This window comes from Agelaius phoeniceus, chromosome 14, assembly GCF_051311805.1.
Source record: "Agelaius phoeniceus isolate bAgePho1 chromosome 14, bAgePho1.hap1, whole genome shotgun sequence".
Taxonomy (NCBI): domain Eukaryota; kingdom Metazoa; phylum Chordata; class Aves; order Passeriformes; family Icteridae; genus Agelaius; species Agelaius phoeniceus.
This window is the reverse complement of record NC_135278.1, coordinates 3051325-3071225: the sequence shown is the minus strand read 5'-3', so window position 1 is coordinate 3071225 and position 19901 is coordinate 3051325. Positions and strand designations below refer to the sequence as shown.

General features: G+C 46.4%; 1 protein-coding gene across 1 annotated transcript; it reads left to right on the top strand.

The window, feature by feature from the left end:
- Positions 1-4073: 4073 nt before the first annotated feature.
- LOC129125946 (ras-like protein family member 11A-like) lies at positions 4074-15609 on the top strand. The gene is made up of 4 exons (XM_054641657.2): positions 4074-4507; positions 5833-5889; positions 8162-8244; positions 13356-15609. Exons 1-4 carry the CDS (start codon positions 4363-4365, stop codon positions 13821-13823), a joined length of 753 nt encoding a protein of 250 aa, XP_054497632.1. The 5' UTR covers positions 4074-4362; the 3' UTR covers positions 13824-15609.
- Positions 15610-19901: the final 4292 nt, after the last annotated feature.

The following is a 19901-nucleotide window of genomic DNA, read 5'->3' as shown; positions in this document are numbered from 1 at the left end:
GCACACAGGCCAAGGCCGGTTCCCCGAGCACACCACACTCATTTTTGATCCTTTCTTACCTCCTCCTCCTTTGCCTTTCCCAGCTTGGAGGTATTCAGTTCCTGGGAGAACAAAGGTGCTTCAAAGACAATTTCTGCTGAATGCAGTGTCAGAAATGACCTTTGGGCCCCAAGTTTGCCACAAAGAGGGGCAGAGAGAGCTGCAGGGATCAATTTTTGTTGGTTGGAGTCACTTCAGGGGTGTGTGCATGAGCTGTCAGCCATGAGTTCTGTCTCAGCACCTGCCACAGCCCCTGGCACTTCCTCACAGCCACATTTCTCATTTCTGCTCCAAAACCAGCCTTGTTTCTCCTCCCAAGTCCCCCTAACATCAATATATTCTATGAAACATGTACCAGAGGCACATGTAATGGTTACAAATGGACTTCTAGAGGAAAAATAATTTCTGCCAGAGCTAGGCAGAAGGAGAAACATTTTCCCAACATGCTGGGACCTTAGCAAGGTCTCTCTGGCTCTGCTCATCTCTTACTCCTTTTGTACAATGCATTAGGAATAATTACAGCCAGTTTTAAAGCACTCTGCCATCCTCCTGTGACAGGCACTATGGTCATGGCAAATACTTTTATTTTTAGCAAGCTTCGTCTCTGAAAATGTGTAGGAGGGCCAACAACAATATAAATAGAAAATCTTCTAACAAACAGAGCCAAAAGCAACACAGAGCAGTAAATAAATCTGTAAAAAAATTTGGTGTGGAAATAACAATCTCTGTGCACCATGCAAAGGCACAGATCTTTGCATGAGCAACCCAAGGGGTGGTAAAGTGAAACCACCAGAACCATCCAAGCGTTTCCAAAGTTGTTCTCAATTTTGCAAACATTCCCCCTCTAATTTAAGTTATTGTTTTTCCAAGAGAATTAGAATTTAAAACATGGGGTTTTTTAGCTAAATATAAGTCCATTGTGCACAAACAATGAATATCTCCTTTAAAAACAATTGTTATTCCACATGCCAAGGGTTACACAATCTCAGAGAGTGTGAATCCTTCTGCAGGGCTTCATTCTCTGAACAGGCTGCTCTGGCAATCTAGAAAATCAGACAAGGGCCACATCTGAAAACCTCTGGGTTTGATTCTGTATCTTACTTTAATCGTTTAAGAATTAAATCCTCCAAGTTGAGAGGAGAGGGGAGCTTGAGAGTAGGTTGAAAACTTTGGAAGAATGCACAGCTTTTTATTTGTACTAAAAGCCCTTCTCTCTGCACAGAGATTCCTGCATGTGGTGGAACGAGATCTGGGGAGAAGCACAAGAAGCCAGAGCTGGTGCAGAAGAAATTCATATTGAACCAGATCAGCCAAGGAGCTCCAACTCCACTGCTCTGCTTCCAACATGCAGCCTGAAACTGTTTCACATTTGTTTTAAGCAACCAGAAGCCCTCAGAGCTGCCAAAAGCAGCAGTTTGACATTTCCTGCATCACTGCTGTCTCATTCCTGCCCCCACACATCCCCTCTCCCGTGTCAGCAGCAGATCCAGCCCTGCAAGCACATGGAGCAGCTTCCCTGTCCCTCCTCCCACAGCAGCTGCTCCTTGCCCCTGCTTGGGACTCCTGACTTTTGAGTGCCACATCCGAGCTCAGCATCCTTTGAGCATTCTTTGTGTCTGCCTCACATTCATCCAGGCCAAAGCTCACCCTCCGTGTGCCTCTGACTCCCTTTGTGTTCCTCAGCACCACATTTGGTTTCCCAAAATGATTTCAACTTTTTTTTTTTTTCAGTTGAACGTGCCTCCCTCTTGGAGCAAGCCAGCAGAACTGTTTTCTTCTAGGAATGTCTTTGCTCATATAGAATATTCTTCATGGTCTTTCTGAACTTATCTGGCTTTTTTTTCCTGGGCTGGAGCTCTTGTGGCCACCTAGAAGCTGACAGATCTATGACTGTTTGGTTTTGGAGGAGGACTATTGTGATGAATGGTTTTATATTACTCACTAACATATGCTTTTAATAGCAAATGGGAACAAAGGTTCCAGCACTCAGAGAGGCAGACAGTGACTTACTGCTGCTAACTAATCCCAAATTTATCACTGTCCTGCTCAATAGCACATTTCAAAGTGCTGCCCTATTAATTGACCGCAAGATTTTGAGCTTTTTTCCTATTCTTCCTTTTATTTTGCCTCTTCTTACAAAACTTGTGTGAGATTAAAGCATGCCGGTAAATAAATTTCTTGGAAAAGATTTTTTTTTTATCAGTGTTTGGGGTTTTGCAAAAATCTGGAAGCAAATTGACACTGGAAGATTTGCAAACCATTCCTACAGGAGCCATATCCCAAAAGACAGAGGATCCAGCAACTTCCTCCCAGTTCCATGAGCTGCATGAGCTGCATCAGCCTCCAGACCTTTCTTCCTCTTCATCAGCTGCCAAGATGGTCAAAGGAGCAATGCTGGGAGCTTGTAGAGCATCACTGCACAAACACTGCTGCACAACGAGATTTCAGAGGGGAAACAGAGCCTTGGAAAAGGGACATGTCCATAAATCTTGGCATTCTTGTGCTGATTTCACTGCACTGCTGTGCCCCAGGGCTGGATTTTCCTCAGGGCAGTTCACATCCTGTGAAGATGCTGCTGTGGAAGCTGGATACTTTGGGAAGGAGCAGAGATCCAGAGCCCTGCCCTGATTTCCCATCCCCTGGGAGCCCAGGCTGGCTCTGGAGCCTGTTGGGGAGGGCTCAGGTTCGTGCTCTGGGTCCCCATGAGAGCCCCATGAGAGCAGCTGGGCACAGAGAGGCTTTTTGGTGGCTGCAGCCTCTCCAGAGTGAGCCAAGCCCATCTCCTGCCTGCACAGAATCTGCATCCCCAGGTCTCCATGAGCTCTGGGAGTTTATCTCGCTCTCCATTCCCATCCACGTCTCCCACACAGCCTGACAAAGTCCATGTCCCAGCCTCGCCTCTGCTCCCTTCTGAGAAGCCTTCCAAAGATGAATGCACCAACTACATTATTTTTTTAAGTTTAATTTACATCTGTTTTGTATTATTTGCAGTTCTGCTTTATCTGGGTCACTCCCTCCCCAGTGTTCTTCCCTCCCCGCTATCCCAGAGAGCTGAGAGCTGATTGTAGCCAGTGTTCAGTTCCAGGCTGTCATCCCACAGACCCTGCCAGCTGCCCTAAAACCCCACTCAGTTTTCCTAGAGAAGCCATTCTCTCCTCATTCTTCCCTCTGGAAGCCTCCCAGTCTGTCAGCAGCTCCAAATTCCCTTCCCCGCGTTTGCAGAGCCTGCAGTGTCCCACCCCAACGCTGCCCCACGTTCCAGCCGCCCTTCAGGACTCACAAAGCAGCAGATCAAATGTATCCCGGGGGATTCACGGGATGTCAACTGGGATTTTGGAAAATCCCACAGCTGCCCGAAAGCTCTGAGGGGGGTGGAAATGTTTATTATCCTGAAGAGCGGGATGCCATGGGCTGCGGGGCTCTGGAGGGGCAGCACACAATGAAGGGCCCAGGGAGAACAACAGAGCGCGGGGCTGGGGCCGCGGAAAGGGCGAAGGACCCGGACAGGCAGAACCGGATTATTCACAGCCGAATTAGAGCAGAGCACGGCCGTGACCGCACCGCGCTCCGAGCGCTCCCGTGACGGCTGCAAAGCCCCAAAATCTGGGTTTTAGCAGCCGGCCAGGGGCAGCGCACAAAGCTAGGCCCGGGGACTGCTGTGAGGGGAGAGCTGAGAGGGGAGAGAGCCGTGAGGGGAGAGAGCTATGAGGAGAGGGATGTGAGGGGAGAGCCGTGAGGGGACGGCTGTGAGGGGAGAGCTGAGGGGAGGGCTATGAGGGGAGAGCCGTGAGGGGAGCGCTGTGAGGGGAGAGAGCTATGAGGAGAGGGCTGTGAGGGGAGAGCCGTGAGGGGAGCGCTGTGAGGGGAGAGCTGAGGGGAGGGCTATGAGGGGAGAGCCGTGAGGGGAGCGCTGTGAGGGGAGAGCCGTGAGGGGAGCGGTGTGAGGGGAGAGAGCTATGAGGAGAGGGCTATGCGGGGAGAGCCGTGAGGGGAGCGGTGTGAGGGGAGAGCCGTGAGGGGCGGTAGGCGCGGCCCGCGCGGGGCCGGGGCAGGAATGTCCCGCTGCCCTCGCCATTGGCTGCGGGCTGCCGGAGTCAGCTTTCACGGGGGCCGATCAAAAAGTTCCCCTCGGCTCTGCGAAGTCGCTGTCTGAGCAGAGGCAGCGGCGGCGGGAGGCCGGGCGCTCTCGCATTCCTCGGGAGAACGCCTGCAGTGGGATGAGAGCGCTCCTGGCTGCCGGCAGAGCCGGGCGAGGACGGGCGCCGCGGAGCCGCGCTCCTGCTTTTCTCCCGCAGCCCGAGCCGAGCAGCCATCCCTTCTGGCATGCTCCTCATCCCTGAGGACACGATGTCTCAGTACTCCACCAACTTCCTGCTGCTGCCCATCCCGGAGTACCCCGCGCTGGACTGCGCGCCCAACAAAATCATCAAGCTGGTGGTGCTGGGCGGCAGCGGCGTGGGCAAGACAGGTAAGGACAGGTGTGTGCCCCGCTTTTCCTTCTCTGCTCCTTCGCTGCCACACACACCCAAACTAGCGACATGAATCGCAGCTTAACTATTTCAATTTGCTTTTATTTTCTTTCTTTTATTTTTTTTTAAGAAAAGGCACAGGAGAATTTTTGAGATTTGCTGTAGATGCGTGGAAGCCAACATGAGCCAGCAGCGAGTTCTGTACTCACAAATGCTCCTAGCTGCTCTTGTGCAAATTATTCAATTGTAGCTAAATTTCTGCACGCCAAAAGGTGGCTTTTATCCTCCTGCTGTAAGTGTTTTATGCTCTGCAGACAAATCACAGCATACAAGATGTGCCTTTATTATTCTCCACAGGAGAGGGGAAGAAAAGAGGGTAAAGAGAGCATTGTTGAATATCTGGTTCATGATTTCAGGAATTATGAAAAGCAGATTGATTTATTACATCTGTGGTTCCACGGGATTCAGCAAAATGTTTGTTTTGGCTTTGAAGCAGCCACATCTTCCTATTATTTTTAAATAGTTTCTTAAAGACAGCTGCACAGGCAGTTTCATTTAAGGGTGCTAAAGGATGACCCAGTATGACTGTGAGAAAAATTATTGCTTGAAATTAAATCCATTATAAAATAATTTTGCTTGCAGAATAAGACATTTTATCTAACTCTTAAGTGGTGTTGCAAGTTACTAGGAACCTACTGAGATCAAAGCAGCACAGGAATATAAGTTACTGTTGCCATGATGGGATTTAAATGTTTTATGCAGAAAAAGGAAAATGTTCTTATCAAAGAGTTTAGGAAAGCAGCTCAGGTTAAGGCAAATAAGAAGCCAGGATGCTCCAGCATGACCCAAGGGTGCAGAGCACATGGGGTTTGTTTGCTGGGTGTGATTAGATATCACTAATGGGTTTTGTGAGAGGTTTTAAGGCTGGTAAGAACCATTCCATCCATCAGCCTCACTTCTTGCATGACAGAAAATGCTTAAATTTGGATTAGCTGCAGTCTACTGGCCTGTTACTCTTCTCCTAAATTATTTCAGAGCAAAGGACAGATTGTTTTACCTGCAAGCATAGGGAAACAACCTCCCTGAATCCCAGGGCTCATTTCCAACACAAGCTGTGAAAAACTCTGGGCTGGGTACCCCAGGCTGGCCCCAGATCTTTGTCTGTGAGAGCTGAGAGCAGCACTTGCAGAGCAGCCTGTGAGCAATGCAGAGATGAAGGTGGTTCCAAGTGAGATCCTGCTGCAGGAGGATGCCACAGGAGCTGTGCAGGATGCCTCAGGGCTCTCTCTCACTAAGGACCCCCCTTTCTGTCCTTGTTTTGCAGCCCTGGTCGTGCGCTTCCTCACAAAGAGATTTATTGGGGACTACGAAGCCAACACCGGTGAGTTCTGCTCTCCCCAGCAGACTGCAGGGACTGGGGAAGAAATCCTCTCTGCTTTGTGACTGCTGCACCTTACAGGGAAGCCAAGTGGTGTTAGATGTCCAGAAGGTGCATATTTTCAGTTAATAGCCTCGAGCTATGACAGCAATAAATCAAAGGCTCTTTATTTATGATCCTTTCAGCTGTTTTTTTTTTTTCCCAAGCTGATGGAAAAGGATCAGAGTAAAAGGTGTGCTTGGGGACATACCTATAGTGAAACACAGGCTCAAGGAACAGCCTACACATTAACTAAAGCATGGAAACCCAATGCTGCTCCCCCTGCAACCCCAGGGAAGGCAGAGGAATTCTGAGGAGTGTAAATGCAGTTCAGAACCTTTTCTGTGCATTCCCCTTATTTCAGGGGCTATTATAACCAGGGAAACCTTGAAATTGAAACCTTCTCTCCACAAGACAGGCAAAGCAGCCATTCATTCCTGGTTTAATCCAGAGGGTGTGTTCATGTGAACTGTTCCAGGCAAACACTGACTGATTTGGCCAGGGTTGTAGGATGGATCCATGTACCCCCTATGCTCACCCCATACATTGGCCACCTCACAGTTTTGGGGTGAAATTGGGCAGAATTCAGAAAATGCTTCACTTTGGAGATGCTTGCTGAGCTCAGGATGAGGAGGGAGCAGCCCAAGACACCTTTGATCTGAGGAAATGCACTCTGAAAGCTCCTCCTTCCAGCTCCCCCTCCCTGACCCTGGTTAACCCTGATGCTTGGCTGCACTTTTGCTCCTTTTCTTCTGTCACCTCTTCTCTGGGAGGTTGTACATCAAGTGGGAGCTGGGAGCTGTGCAGTGATTGCTGCCAGAGCAGTGCTGGGAGCCACATGCTTTTCCCATTAAGCTCCCAGGCCCATGGCCATGCTGCAGGAGAGGTGAATATTCCAGCAATAAGGAACAGGTGGCAGTGACTGCCCTTGGGATCACTCAGCCCTGCTTGTCCTGGTGCCAGGCATCACTGGGCAGAGCAGGGGCAGTGCCAGTGCCTGGCAGCTCCTGCTCTTTCTTCTACAGGGAGGGCATCATGGAATGGCAACTTGGGGCTCTCTGGTCTTGGTGCAGGGGTGCAGTGCCTTCTCATCAAACCACCCTGACAGCTTTAAACCAGGGCTGCTTTTAAATACAAACCAAATCCCACCAGGGCTGGGTCCCCTCACAGTGTTAAACCACAACATGATAATGTGGGATTCAGTGCTGAATTTCCTTGTGCTGAAAATGCTCTGTGAGCTCAGGCTCTTTTCCACTGGAATAAAATCACTTGTTTTCTTGAAACAAAGCTGAATTTCAGAAGTGAGGGCATTACTGTCACTAGCTGGGCTCCCTGTTAATGTGAATTCCTTGCTCTGCAGTGGGTGGATTTCTCCACATCTGACATTGTTCTGGAGGCAGCAGTGACAATTGTGCTGGGGCAGGACAGAAGGGCTGTACACAGCAGCTGTGGATTAGCATTTCCTCACAGCCCCACGTGACCTGGGTTAAGTTCTAAAGGAAAATGATGATGACAGCCACCTCTGAACCACAGAGAATGCACAAGATCAAGACTTAAATTTTCATTGTCGTTTACCTCAGCTGCAGTAACAAAATAAAGTCCAAGGCCAAGATAGCAGTGGTTAGACCAGAGCTAGATCAGGCCTAGCTGGGTAGAACTGGCACTTGGCTGTGAATATGTGTCCTCCAGATTAACCAAAGTCAGGTTTAAAGTGTCCAGGCTTTGGGGATTTCAACCAAGCTCTAAATCACACAAACCCCAAAGAGCACCTGGGGGATTTGTACATCATCCCTCATTCTGTGTCCAAAACTGGAACACTTTCCTTTTTTAAAGGCATTCAGAAAAATCCAGCAGGAAACACTCACTCCTTTTGCCAACCCCACCTGGATGTCTTCATTTGTGATTATAAAAGTGAACTGCAATTCTGTTTAAAGCTGACAGTATGGACTGGAAACCTGAGTGGGATTTCTGTGCCCACTTTGAGTGTGTGACTCAATCCTGAGTGACCCTTCCCAGCCCCCAGGCTGGCTGTGCCTCCAGGACATGTCCCCACACAGCAAACACAGCCCCACTGCTGAGCAAACAGCCACACAAACACTCCAGGCCAGGCACTTCCCTACAGGCAGCTCCACATCCTAAACCTCAAAGTCTGGATTTCACCAGTCCCATTTGACCTTTCCTTTATGATTTTGGTTCCCTGGTACAGTCCCTGACTGACATCTTCCTTCTCCCCCAGGTGCTTTGTATTCCAGGAAGTTCACCATAGATGGGGAGCAGATCTCTCTACAGGTGCAGGACACTCCCTTTGTCTCATTGGAGGTAAAACAACTGCTCTGTGCTCTTCAACACACTTCTGTCTTATGTTTATTGCCAGCACTTCCATCTGTGATTAACTCTGCTTAGCAGCAGGAAAATACCTGGGCTCAAACCCAAGACTAATCAAGGTACCTTAAACTCCACCAAAATGAGCTCTTGAAGGTGTTAAATCAGGATCCTTCAGGAGTAAGCCAAAATTAAAACAATTTTATTTCCAACACATTACTAAACAGCAGTAACATCACAATCTGGTTCCCTCCTGCCAACAGCTTGAATGTTTTATTTTCTGTCAAGTGGTTTCTGTCCCTGCATGGCAGGAAACCCACCTGCCCAGAGGCCCAGCTGCCTCAGCTTGGACCTTCCTCCCCACCCAAAGTCCCTCAGATTTAGAGAAATCTTCCTTTCCAAGGGGCCAGGCTTCACAGCAGCTGCCATTTCCAGCTGTGCTGCTTTGCCCTGCTTTCCTTACCCTGGTTTTAAATGTAATTAATTCCTTTTTTTTAAGGTGTTAGCCTTTATCACACTCCTTTTTCTGTCAGTGTTCTAGGCAGTTGGACTCAATGATATTAATGACCTTTTCCAATCTTAATGATTCTATAATTCTATTGTGATATTAAAGACCTTTTCCAATCTTAATGATTTGATGATTCTATTATATTCTAGATTTAAATTTCTACCAGGAACCTCTTTCTAGGAATACTTTTCCAAGCAGGATTTACGCTGTATCTCCTTAAAAATCTGCTTCAGATGCAGAACAAGAGGATGAAAACAGTGTCAAAGCAACTGGAAATGTAGTGAAATTTGGGGTTACATGAATAGTGGAAGTCTCCTGAGTAATAATTCCTACAGAGCAGCAGAGATTTCATGATAAAATCAGGTATTCTCATTGCACCACCAAGCTTAAACTTCTAGATGTGCCCTTAACCTCAGACTAGACTTAGATTTGGCCAGTATGTGTTGGGATGGGAGCACCACCTCCCTCCTCATGTACCAGGCTGCCCTGCACAGCTCTGCAGCCTTGTTTGACCTGCACAGAGCCACCTGTGCATCTCTGTGCCACGGGACTCGTCCTCCCTGAATTCCCAGAAGGGAATCAGCAAAGTTCCAATTCCCAAAGTTTCATTTCCAGCTTCTCTGACTGGAAGTGGGGTGAAGGGGAAAGCTTTGATGCAATCCCACTCTGTGCTGTGCAGGGTGCCCTCATCTGCTCTGCACACTCAGAAGCAAACAAAAGCTGCAGTGGAAGCTCTCCAAATATTCAAGTGGGATTTACCAGCACAAAGGCCTTGCCAGCTTGCCCTGCAGAGAGGAGCTGGGGGGTGACTGGGATTGCCTGAGAAACACTAAACAAAGGGAATCCCCTCTCTCTTCTGTCCCATGGAATAATTTAACTCCTGTTTTCAGATCACACAGATGCTATTTTCCTGTTTAAATTAAAGCTGTGCCCTACAGTTCAGTGACACCAGAGCTGCACAAAATTTAGTCAAGCCTGTAGCTGAGGTTGCTTAGTCAGAAATGATTTTAAATTAGTTAGGAAGGAGTTTCATTTTCTTTGTCCCAGTCCAAGGTCTGTGCTGTTCCAAGATCTCTCACTCTTATCTCCCCCTGTGTCTGTTTGCCTCAAATGATAAATCTGCAATAATTGAGGGGACTGTGACAGAACAGGTTAAGACTGAGAAAAGGCTGGATTTTTTAATTAAAATTCTTAAGGAAGAGAGTTTCCTGCACTCTGCAGGCTGAGTACAGTGTTCCAGGAGGAAATCATGTGGAAACCCTCAGGATTCAAGCCCCCAGAAATGTGAAATTGTAAGAGAGAAACAGAAGCAGATGAGTGGTTTTGTTGGGTGATTCATTGCTGCTTGGCCTATACACTGCAAAAGCCTGTGTGTTTCATAATTCATTCTGGAGCAGGGATTTCCATTGAAAAAGTAGCCCATTAACCTTTGATTTCCTGAATAAAGCATTCCTCTTGGGATTATCCATCCATCCATCCATCCATCCACCTCACTGCTGGGTGGGCCTAGCTGGAGTGAGGGAGAATTTCTGCTCTTAGGGCTCTCTGAATGTGCACCTTCTCCAAACCCATTTGCAAAGCTTGCCAGTGCAATTAGTTCCTTTTTTTTCTTTTTTTTTTTTTTTTTTTTGGCCATGAAAGGGGTTTGCTGGTGAAAAGAGGCTTCCAGGACATGGAGAGTGGCTAATTATCCCCAGACTGGCTACAGCCCAGACCCCAGCAGTGCAAATTGCCCTTCTTCCCACAGCCTGCCCAGCCTGGCTGGAGTTCACTCTCATTAACCTTCCCAACAAGGCTGCTGGGAGCATCCCTGTGCATCATTCTGCTTTGGGGAGTGAGGGGTTTGTGGAGGAGGGATAAGGGCAGCTGGTAACCAAAGTCACTGCTCACAGGACTGAGCTGGGAGCTGGCAAGGACAAAGAACCTCAAGGTGTGATGAGCCAGTGTCTCTGAGGGCAATAATGAAATATCTACAGAGGGCACTTGGCTGGCAGAACTGCTGGGGAAAGCTTTGAGCCTAATTTACACTCTGACCCTTCTGAAATTCTGCTTCCTCCTCCTCACAGAAGAGCTGTCAGTGGTTCTTCTTTTACTGTCTGATCTACCAGAAGAAAACTGCTCAGTTTTACTCATTCTTTGCTACCTCTGCTCTCTGAAGTTAGGCTTTGTCATTCATGTTTAGGTCTGAATAAAAGTGATCTGTTTGGGGAGAGTGCTGAGCACTACATTCTGTTAGAATGAATGTCAATGGCAGAAATGCATTCTGTAGATTAATAGATAATGGAATGTGTTTTCTATTAGTCTTACTGAAGTTGATGAAAATTTCTTGGATAGAATTTAGCAACAATAATAAAAAATTGAGCTCTGTATTTGTGATGTTGAATTCCCCTTAAAATACACAATTTCTACCAGCTTCATGAAGAGCTGTACACAAAATATGCTTGTTATATAAAATATAAATAAAAGATATTAAAAAAGGATAGGATAAAGGATATTAAAAAAATTACAACACACAGAAATGTAATATTGACAGGAGTGACAGCTCTTCCAAAGCAAGCAGGCTGCAGCAGGGATCTCCCTCTCTGGCTGGGCTCTCCCTGTCCCAGCAGGGTAACAAAGAGGAGAGGATTAGCTGGAAATAGCTTCATCCTGACAAGAGCTGATCTCTTTTCAAGCCCACAGTGCTGTACTCAGCTTTGTAGTCCCAGAGCTGGTGTTGTTGGGGCTCTAAATAGGAGGGGTGATAGTCTCAAAAATGTGTAACCAGAAAAAAAAATTATATAAACCCATCACTGCTCCACAAATTACCAATGAGATTTCAGCTGATTTTCAGTTCCAGTCATTGGTTCTTGGTAACCAATTAGTTTTTTTCAAAAGAACTTTGCCTCTTACTATCTGGAGACCTGCAAGGCAGGAAAACCTGGCAGGGTTCACCAAACAGAGTTAGTGAGAGCCTCTGTCCATGGAGACATTGAGTAAAGAATTGGGAAAAGCCCTGAAAGTCACATGGGGGACAGCTGTTCACTTGTCATGCTGTGACAAACCTGGTGGAGTTTTAGTGCTCTCACTGTGCCTATCACAGATTTTTTCCACAATCAGAGAGTGAGGTTCTGACTGCTTGGGTAGAAGAGAATTCAGAACTAACTTTTCAAACCAGTATTTTGGCTTTTCTCTTCAACCAGTTTGCTCTGACCCCTCTCCACTCCACATTACTGCTTTCCTGTAGTATGGGATGAGAGAATCATGGAATCAGTGAGGTTGGAAAAGGAGGAATGAGTCCAACCCATGACTGATCCCCACCCTGCACTGAATGCCACTTCCAGTCATTCTTTGGACACCTCCAGAGATGGGGACTCCAAACCTCCCTGGGCAGCCCCTGCCAATGCCTGACCACCCTTTCCATGGAGAAACTCCCCCTGATGTCCACCCTAAACCTTCCCTGGTGCAGCTGGAGGTGTTTCCTCTTGTCCTGTCCCTGGGAGCAGAGCCTGGCCACACTTGGCTCCAGTGACCAGGTGTGGATGCAACAGCCTGGTCAGAAAGTGAGAAAATGGGTTTTGTTTTCCCAGAGTGCACTTGTGAGTCTTCTTAGGGAGTTGTAGCAATGATGGTAACTTGTTAGTATAAACAACCTGCAGCTGGTGTTTTCCTCCTCTGTTTTTCTGTTCTTCTCAAGGACTGTTTGTGAGGAAGATGTTTTTGTTAGTTAGATTTGACACATTCTACTTGACTGGCTATCTATAAAAGAGAGGATTTTTTTGTATTAAACACTCTACTCCTGCAAACCAGCCTTTGAGTGAATTTGTGTCATTTCTGGCTCAACAGTGACCACCAGGTCACCCCAAATCTCCTTTTCTCCGTTGTCATCTTATCACAGGGGTTCCATGCTGTTGTCTCCTTACCGCAAAAGTTTCACACCTTCTTGGTGTTTCTCATGGGCAGCCTCTCAGAGCACTGACTCTTGCTTCTTCACAAAGTGGCCAAGTGACCCCAGGTCCCTTCTCAGCACCACCCCACTCTTCTATAGCATCTTCTTCTCACTGGTTACAGCTGGGCCTGTTAAAGTCAGGCCTGTTCCTAATCTTTGATCATTGGCCCACTCAACACTCAACCAAAGCATTTACTGGTCCCAGTGTAGGCAATAGAAAAGACACCACTGGCGTGATAGACACTGCGTACCGTAAGGGAAAGGTGAAATAATAATGAATAAACTGAGCTGTAAACAGCAAAGATCAGCCCTTGTGCCTTTTGCATCATGGTCTAGCAAGAAAAACCAAGCCAAAGGAATTTAAGTTTGCTATCCTGAAACCCAAACAAGCTACTTACGAGCAGCTGTTACTGAGCACACCCGTCTCTGTGGCAGAAGAGTGGGATGGCTTGGGCAACTCCTTAGGGGTGAGATTATTTCTACACTATCTTTATTTTCTTAGATTCTATCCCCCTACATTTCTTCAGGCTGGACAAGCCAGCACAGTGCTGCCAACACTGGGAATTTCCCTGGTACCTCCAGAGAGGTTTCAGGGAAAACAGGCCCATGCTCAAGTCCAGCTCAGTGTGGGGCTGATTCCTGATGTGCAAACCCCATGTTGCTGTTTTGCAGGATGACACGGACAGCATCTGCTGCCAGGAGCAGATAAACCGCTCCATCTACTGGGCCGATGGCTTCGTCTTCGTGTTCTCCATCACCGACTACGAGAGCTTCCGCCTGCTGCGCCCGCTGCACCAGCACATCCGCAGGATCCACCCCAACGCCAACATCCCCCTGCTGCTCATGGCCAACAAGGGCGACCTGCTGAGGGCCAGGCAGGTGTCCTCCAAGGAGGGGCTGCAGCTGGCCTCCGAGCTGGGCGGCACCTACTGCGAGGTGTCGGCGCGGGAGAGCTGCGAGGGCGTGCACGAGGCCTTCCAGCAGCTGTGCCAGGAGCTCAGCAGGAGCAGCAGCAGCTGCAACGGGGAGAAGAGGAGAGGTCTCCACCTGGTGAGGCCCAAGTCGCCCAACATGCAGGACTTGAAGAGGCGTTTGAAGCAGGCTCTGACTTCCAAAGGCAAATCTGCCACCGCGCTTTGATGTGCCCGCCCGGGAATCGTGTTCTGGAGCCCTGGGTAAAAGAGCAATGAGCTGGGGAAAAGGGGCATCAGTTCAGCCATCAGGCTGTGGGAGAGACTCAGTCCTGTGAGAGACTGTTTCCTTTGCTCTTCACATCTTCCTCAAAAAGCCCCTGCTCGTTCAGCAGAATTTACTCTCTGGGGCAAGGATTTCAAAACTGTGGTTTAAAAAAGAGATTGTCCCAAATTCATTCTATCTTTATATTTCTTTTTGGAAAGGGGTGCAGTCAAATATCTTGATGTTAAAAAGTGGGTTTTGTTAATGAGAATAATGAAATCCTACTTTTAAGAGATGTGACTTCTCTTGGGGATGGTTGTGTTCCTAAACACAGGCAGTGAACTACAGCAGGGCATGAGGAGAGTGATGGGAGCTGTACTGAGCAAGAAAATGGAGCAGATCTGCTTCAGTGCAAGAGTGGAAAATAAATGAATTAATTCATTTAAATGAAGAGCATAAATAGTAAAAAGTATTAATTGAAAGAAAGAGTTCTGAGCAATGGGGAGAGATTTGTTCATATGCAAACTTAAGCCTTACAGTGTCTCTTTAAAGGGAGACTTTTTAAGAATCACTATTTTTTCATATTATTTTTGTTTAAAAGCACAGTGACTGCTTTTGAAAGTGATTATTTGTGCAAAATTTGGGGCAGCATTCTGTATTTACCAATGTCACAATGTCCAGTAGTTTCTTCATGGCATTTCTCATTTTTCTGAAGGTTTCTTACATGGCAAAAGGGAAAAATAGATCAGAATGGTTTAAAACCTGCCAAAAATGGGCTTCATTGATCAAGAGCAAGGAGGTCACCTAAAACTCTTAATTTTTCTTTTCCCCAAACTAGTTAGACTTCAAGTTCAAAACATTTTTAAAGAAACAAAACCTTCACACGAAACATATTTACATCATTAGGTGGTCCAGGGCTTTTTAAAGAAGAAAAGGTTTTATGATGCCTGAAATTTTTGGCTTTGGGAATTCATTATTTTGTTGTTTGAGTGTTTGTTGTTAAAGCCAGGCTTCCCTGAACAGCTCCCAGAACCTCCCAGCCTGTCAGGACCAATCCCAGTGGCAGCAGTGGTTGTGCCTCAGCACATCCAAGGATTTGGGGCTGCATCCCATGAACTGATTTATGGAAGCAACAACAGCACAGGGAGCTCCCAGCACTCTGTGCTCAGTGAGATGGGCAGCAGTGGGCTTGGACCATGTAAAATTCATGATGCTCCAACCTCTTCAAAGAGAGCAGATGAGCAATTCAAGAGCATGAAATGAAGTCAAGCTCAGTGATTTATACTCAGGGACACTGGAGGGAAACCCGAGTTTGATGGATATGGAAAAACACTCCCAGCTGCAGTTTCATCTGGCAAGACTGAGCTGAATCAACCTTTCCTCATTAGGAGCAGCAAAAATGGAAATGGAGTCTGATGAGTATTTGTACAGCTCAGGGCTTTAAAATGTACTTTGTGTTTTTCATTTCCCTATATTAGACAGCTCTAGCCATGATTTTATCACCTGGATTTGCCTTATCTCCAGCTCACTTTCTGTTTTATTTATTGTTTTCCACAGCTGCTCATCTGAGAATGTCTTGTGTTCTGATTCATTTAAGAGTCTTTCATTCCCACAAATGCTCTGCACCTGGTTTTAAGTTCAGTTTCAAGTGGTATTAGGAGGGGAAAAGTTGGATCATCCAAAAAGGGACTCAAATTATATCAGGGAATTTTTACTTTGGCTTATGCTTAATTAAAAATTTGGTGTTTGAGCAGTGTCATTAATCATCCCTGGCACTCTGGTATTTATGGCATGGAATTTCAATATTTTAAATTAATAATAGCACAGCTCAAATATTGAATGTGAAATTCAATAACTCAAATATTGAATCTAGAGATTCAATGGCTCAAATATTGAGTCTAAAGATTCAATAACAAGAAATAGGACAGTTTGCAAGACACACAGAAATGGAAGTATTTTTGTGTTGGAAAAATGATCACCAGTTTTGAATAGCAATTAACAATTTTGCCACTCCAGAACTGCATAACAAGGGCTAAATTTGCTGAAGACATTTTGCTGACATTGATTTGTTTGCAACTTCCTTCAGCTCAAATCCTTTCTAATTTGGGAAGACATGTCACCAAAATTCACACCTGTCAATATTTTAGTTTCATTAGTGATTGATAAAAACCTGCAAGGTCTTCCCTGAGTAGTGAACAAAATGGTTTCTTATGTGTCACATATTGAAATAATCCTTATTTACATTAAAATCTATTGGTTTTCCTTCTCACAACCTAAGACACCCTGCTTTGGAAATATTCCTTATGTAAGGAAATACTCCTCATGCAAATAAGTATTCCCACATTCCTGTGGAGGGGGGAAAAATATCTACATTTTGGCTAAAGCCAAAAAAGATTGAAACATTTAAGTCTTCTCTTAGATACTAACATGTGGCAAACATTTATTCTGCTGCAGAAACTTTAGTATTTCCTTTGTTCATTGACCAGGAGTACAAATACTGGTTTTAAGCCAGGACTAAGCATCTAAGAAGGCAGTAAAGCTCAGTATTTTTATTTGGGGTGCAGCAGTTGAGCCCCAGGACACCTCACTGTGCCCCAGAGGCAAGGCTGAAGGGCAGCACAAAAAGCAGAGAGAAAGGAATGCTATAGAATTAAGTGCCTAAAAATAATCCTGTACAAGATCAAAGTTTAGTCATGGAGAACCTGATCCTGAATTAGAAACTTCAGGCTGCCAGGGGAAAACTTGTATTCTACTGAAGCTTTCAAATTAACCCTCTAGAGAGAAAGTACAAAGTCAAGAGGGGAGAGGGAAAACAGAGAGTGTGGGGTGATTTTTGGATATCAAGAAAAATTCTCCTCTCAGTTCTATTGATTTAGTCCAGATTAACTCTGCTGGAATCAATACCAACAGCAGTGAACTGTAGAATTCCTTCTTTCAATTCTTTTTTCTCATCCCTCATCATTCTCCTGAGCATTTTAAATCTTTGTGCACCATCTGGTTTTCAAGATGGTTTTACAGCTGGGTTTACTTGGGCACAAAGCAGTTGAGTGATTTGCCCCAAGGTTACACAGCTGAGCAAGTACTTGAGAGGAACTCCAACCCTGTGTCCTTTGTAATTAATTCCCAACTCTCTACAACAGCTCTCAGCCCTTACACCTCCCTTGAGGGATGCACAAAGCACAGGGAGTTGTGTTGCACAGCAATGTAATTAAAGTTGGGAAAAGTCTCCTCAGTTCCACCTGTGCTGTGTGTTGAGCAAAGCCTCGGTGGCAGCCTGGCAGCTCACAGGACACCAGCCAGGCTGGGAGGCACTGGAGATATTTGCTAATGGTTATTTCTGTCTTGTTCCTGCCAGCTGCATCTGAATTACTGTGCCCACAGGTCACAGAAAGCTGTCACCCACTGCAGCATCCCTGGGATAGAATCACCAAGGAGAAATAAAGGAGTTGGCCCCATTTGCATAGGGATGGCTGAAATATTTACATCTGAACTCACATCTTGCTTCTGCATTCCTTTAAAACTCTGTTGTTGTTTGGATCCCACATTTACACCTGGAGCAGAGGACAAAAACAGAAAATTCAGGTCTGATTTCAGGGAACTGCTCAGACATTTGTATCCAGATTTGTATCCAGGTTACCTGGCTGCTCCCAGGATTTGTGTCAGGTGTACAAATGAAGAAGGAATCATTTCCTGAGACATCAAAACAAACTTGCTCTCTACCAGAAAAGAGTTGTCTCATTGTTTTCCAAGGCAAGCTGGGGGGCTGCCAGCTGATTGTTACTGCTGGATTTCCCTCTGCCCACTGGCAAAGTAGATTTGGGGTCAAAATCCCAGAGCTGTGTTTGCAGAGCCTGCCCACAGCCCCGAGGCAGCAGAGCACAATGAAATAGCTGCTAATATTTCATGTTCATGGGTTCTCAGAGCTCTGCTGAGCTCTGCCTGTCTCCTCTGGGGCTCACACAGGAAAACCACGGAATTCAAGTTAAAATAAAATCTCCAGCTTCCCTTTAAAAGCTCAAAAGCAGGGACAATGGGCTGGAGAAGATGATCCAATCTATCACTAATGGAGACAAAGCAAGACTCTGATAATTTCTCACTGGCTCTGCCCTCCTTGCCCCTTCCCATTCATGCCTTTGTTCTCATTTCACTTAGCAAGCAACAACTTCTGCAATTCTTCTTCCTTTGCCTTAGAAACATACTTTTGGTGGCTAGTTTAAAATTTATTTCCAAATATTTGAGCTCCAAGCACGGTTTATAACAAAAGAAGAGTGTCTACTTAGTCTTTTGACCTTATTTACCTAAAGCATTTTAAAGCACAGCTACAGCTCTGTGCTTTGAATTCCTGCCACTTCTCCCCAAGAGCTCTCACTGGCTTAGCCCAATATTTCCTCCCCTTGTTTTGTGCTTACAATGTTGGGCTTATTAATGTTGCAGAGTCATTGCTTACTTAAACCTGTTCAGTTCTTGAATTTTGCTGCTCTCTCTGAAATCCCTTCCGTTTAATCAGACAGATTCTCTTCTCTAAGCAGCTGTGCAACTGGAAAAGCAGCTCACAACAGCTGGTGGTTTTCTGCTCTGTCAGATTCTAGCCCATTATTGAAGATTTTGGAATAAACAGGAGCATGGAAAATGATGCACCAAAGGCACTTCTCGTCTCCCTTCATCTGTAGCTGGTGCAATAATTCTATCTGTCATGAAGTGGACAAAGTTCATCCTAAATGATAATGCTTTTTCCTCCAGATGGAAAAACACCAAATATGAAGCAGAGAGCTGAGCTGATAGACTGTAAACCCTGGGATCCAATTCATTCAGGAGCTGTCACACCAATCTTCTCTTCTTTAGAAGATACATTTTTTACATTTTCCCTCTTATCCAAAAGGGTTTCAGGACGGAGCCTCTGCATCTCATCACACAGACATTGCATCCCCTCCAGCAGGTCAGGGGAAGCTGCACATTTTCCAGGGCTGATGGGTGGAACTCTGCCTGTCTGTGCTGTTTGAGGGATGATTGTGGAGACTGTTCCTAAGGACGTTTTTCTTCTCTCTGGCCAGTAATGCAGAACACTCACAGTCAGTAACCAGTCATTTGGAAAACATACAAGGGGGGTTTGTGCTGAGTCTGGAGACACTCTGTACCTTCTCTGGTGGTTAGAAAGCTCACCAGATAAGCAGAAGTTGGGGTTTTTCTGAGGCTGCCTTTGAACTCTCACAGAGAGAGCTGAATTATTTCACTTTTGATTGTGATCCAGGTTTCCAGCTGCTTGCAGAGGCCACCACTCTTTGCTGTTCTGCATTGTATTTCACTTCAAAACTCAGTATTTTCCTATGCCATGATGAATGTAACTGCCTATTCCCTTGATTCCCTGTTTTCAATGAGGGTCACGGCTTTGCATTTTTTGAGGACCTGAACTCCAACTCCTGCTCTTCAGCAAAGGTGTTTCACCAGATTTCCAGAGCAGCTGCAGCTGCCCCTGGATCCCTGGGAGTGTCCCCGGCCTGGCTGGACAGGGCTGGGAGCAGCCTGGGGCAGTGGGAGCTGTCCCTGCCCAGGGCAGGGGGAGGGATTGGGTGGGATTTAAGGTCTCTTCCACCCAAACCATTCCATAACTCTGTGGTTTTGAATGAACAAGACTCTTCATTCTTTACCAGCAGGACAAGGCACACCCCAGCAGTGCTGGGACTGTCAGCAAAGAGCAGTGGGATCAGGGAATAAAAGAGGAATCCAAGATTTGAATTACTCTCCCATCTGCCTTTGATTTTCCTTAAGCAAGCCTGAGCCTCCCTCCAGCTCTGGGAAGGGTGACAGGCTGGTGGTGCTGCTGGGCATGGAGGAGGTGATGGTGGCAATTCTGCCTCCACAGTCTGTGCTCCAATCCCCCCATCTGGGAATGGTGGCAGAGGTCAACATCTGTAGGAAGCTCCCAAACGTCCAAAGGAAGGTTACTGGGAGCTATCAGCTCTCTGAGGCTGAACCAAAATGTTCTTTGTGTGAGCTGTACATCTGCAGATGCTCTGCTGAAAAGGAAACCCAGAATCCAGGCCT

Coding starts and splice junctions, on each gene's coding strand:
- LOC129125946 (XM_054641657.2), top strand. CDS start 4,363: ATGCTCCTCATCCCTGAGGACACGATGTCTCAGTACTCCACCAACTTC. Junction 5,890..8,161: donor GGACTACGAAGCCAACACCG/GTGAGTTCTGCT, acceptor CTTCTCCCCCAG/GTGCTTTGTATTCCAGGAAG. Junction 8,245..13,355: donor CTCCCTTTGTCTCATTGGAG/GTAAAACAACTG, acceptor GCTGTTTTGCAG/GATGACACGGACAGCATCTG.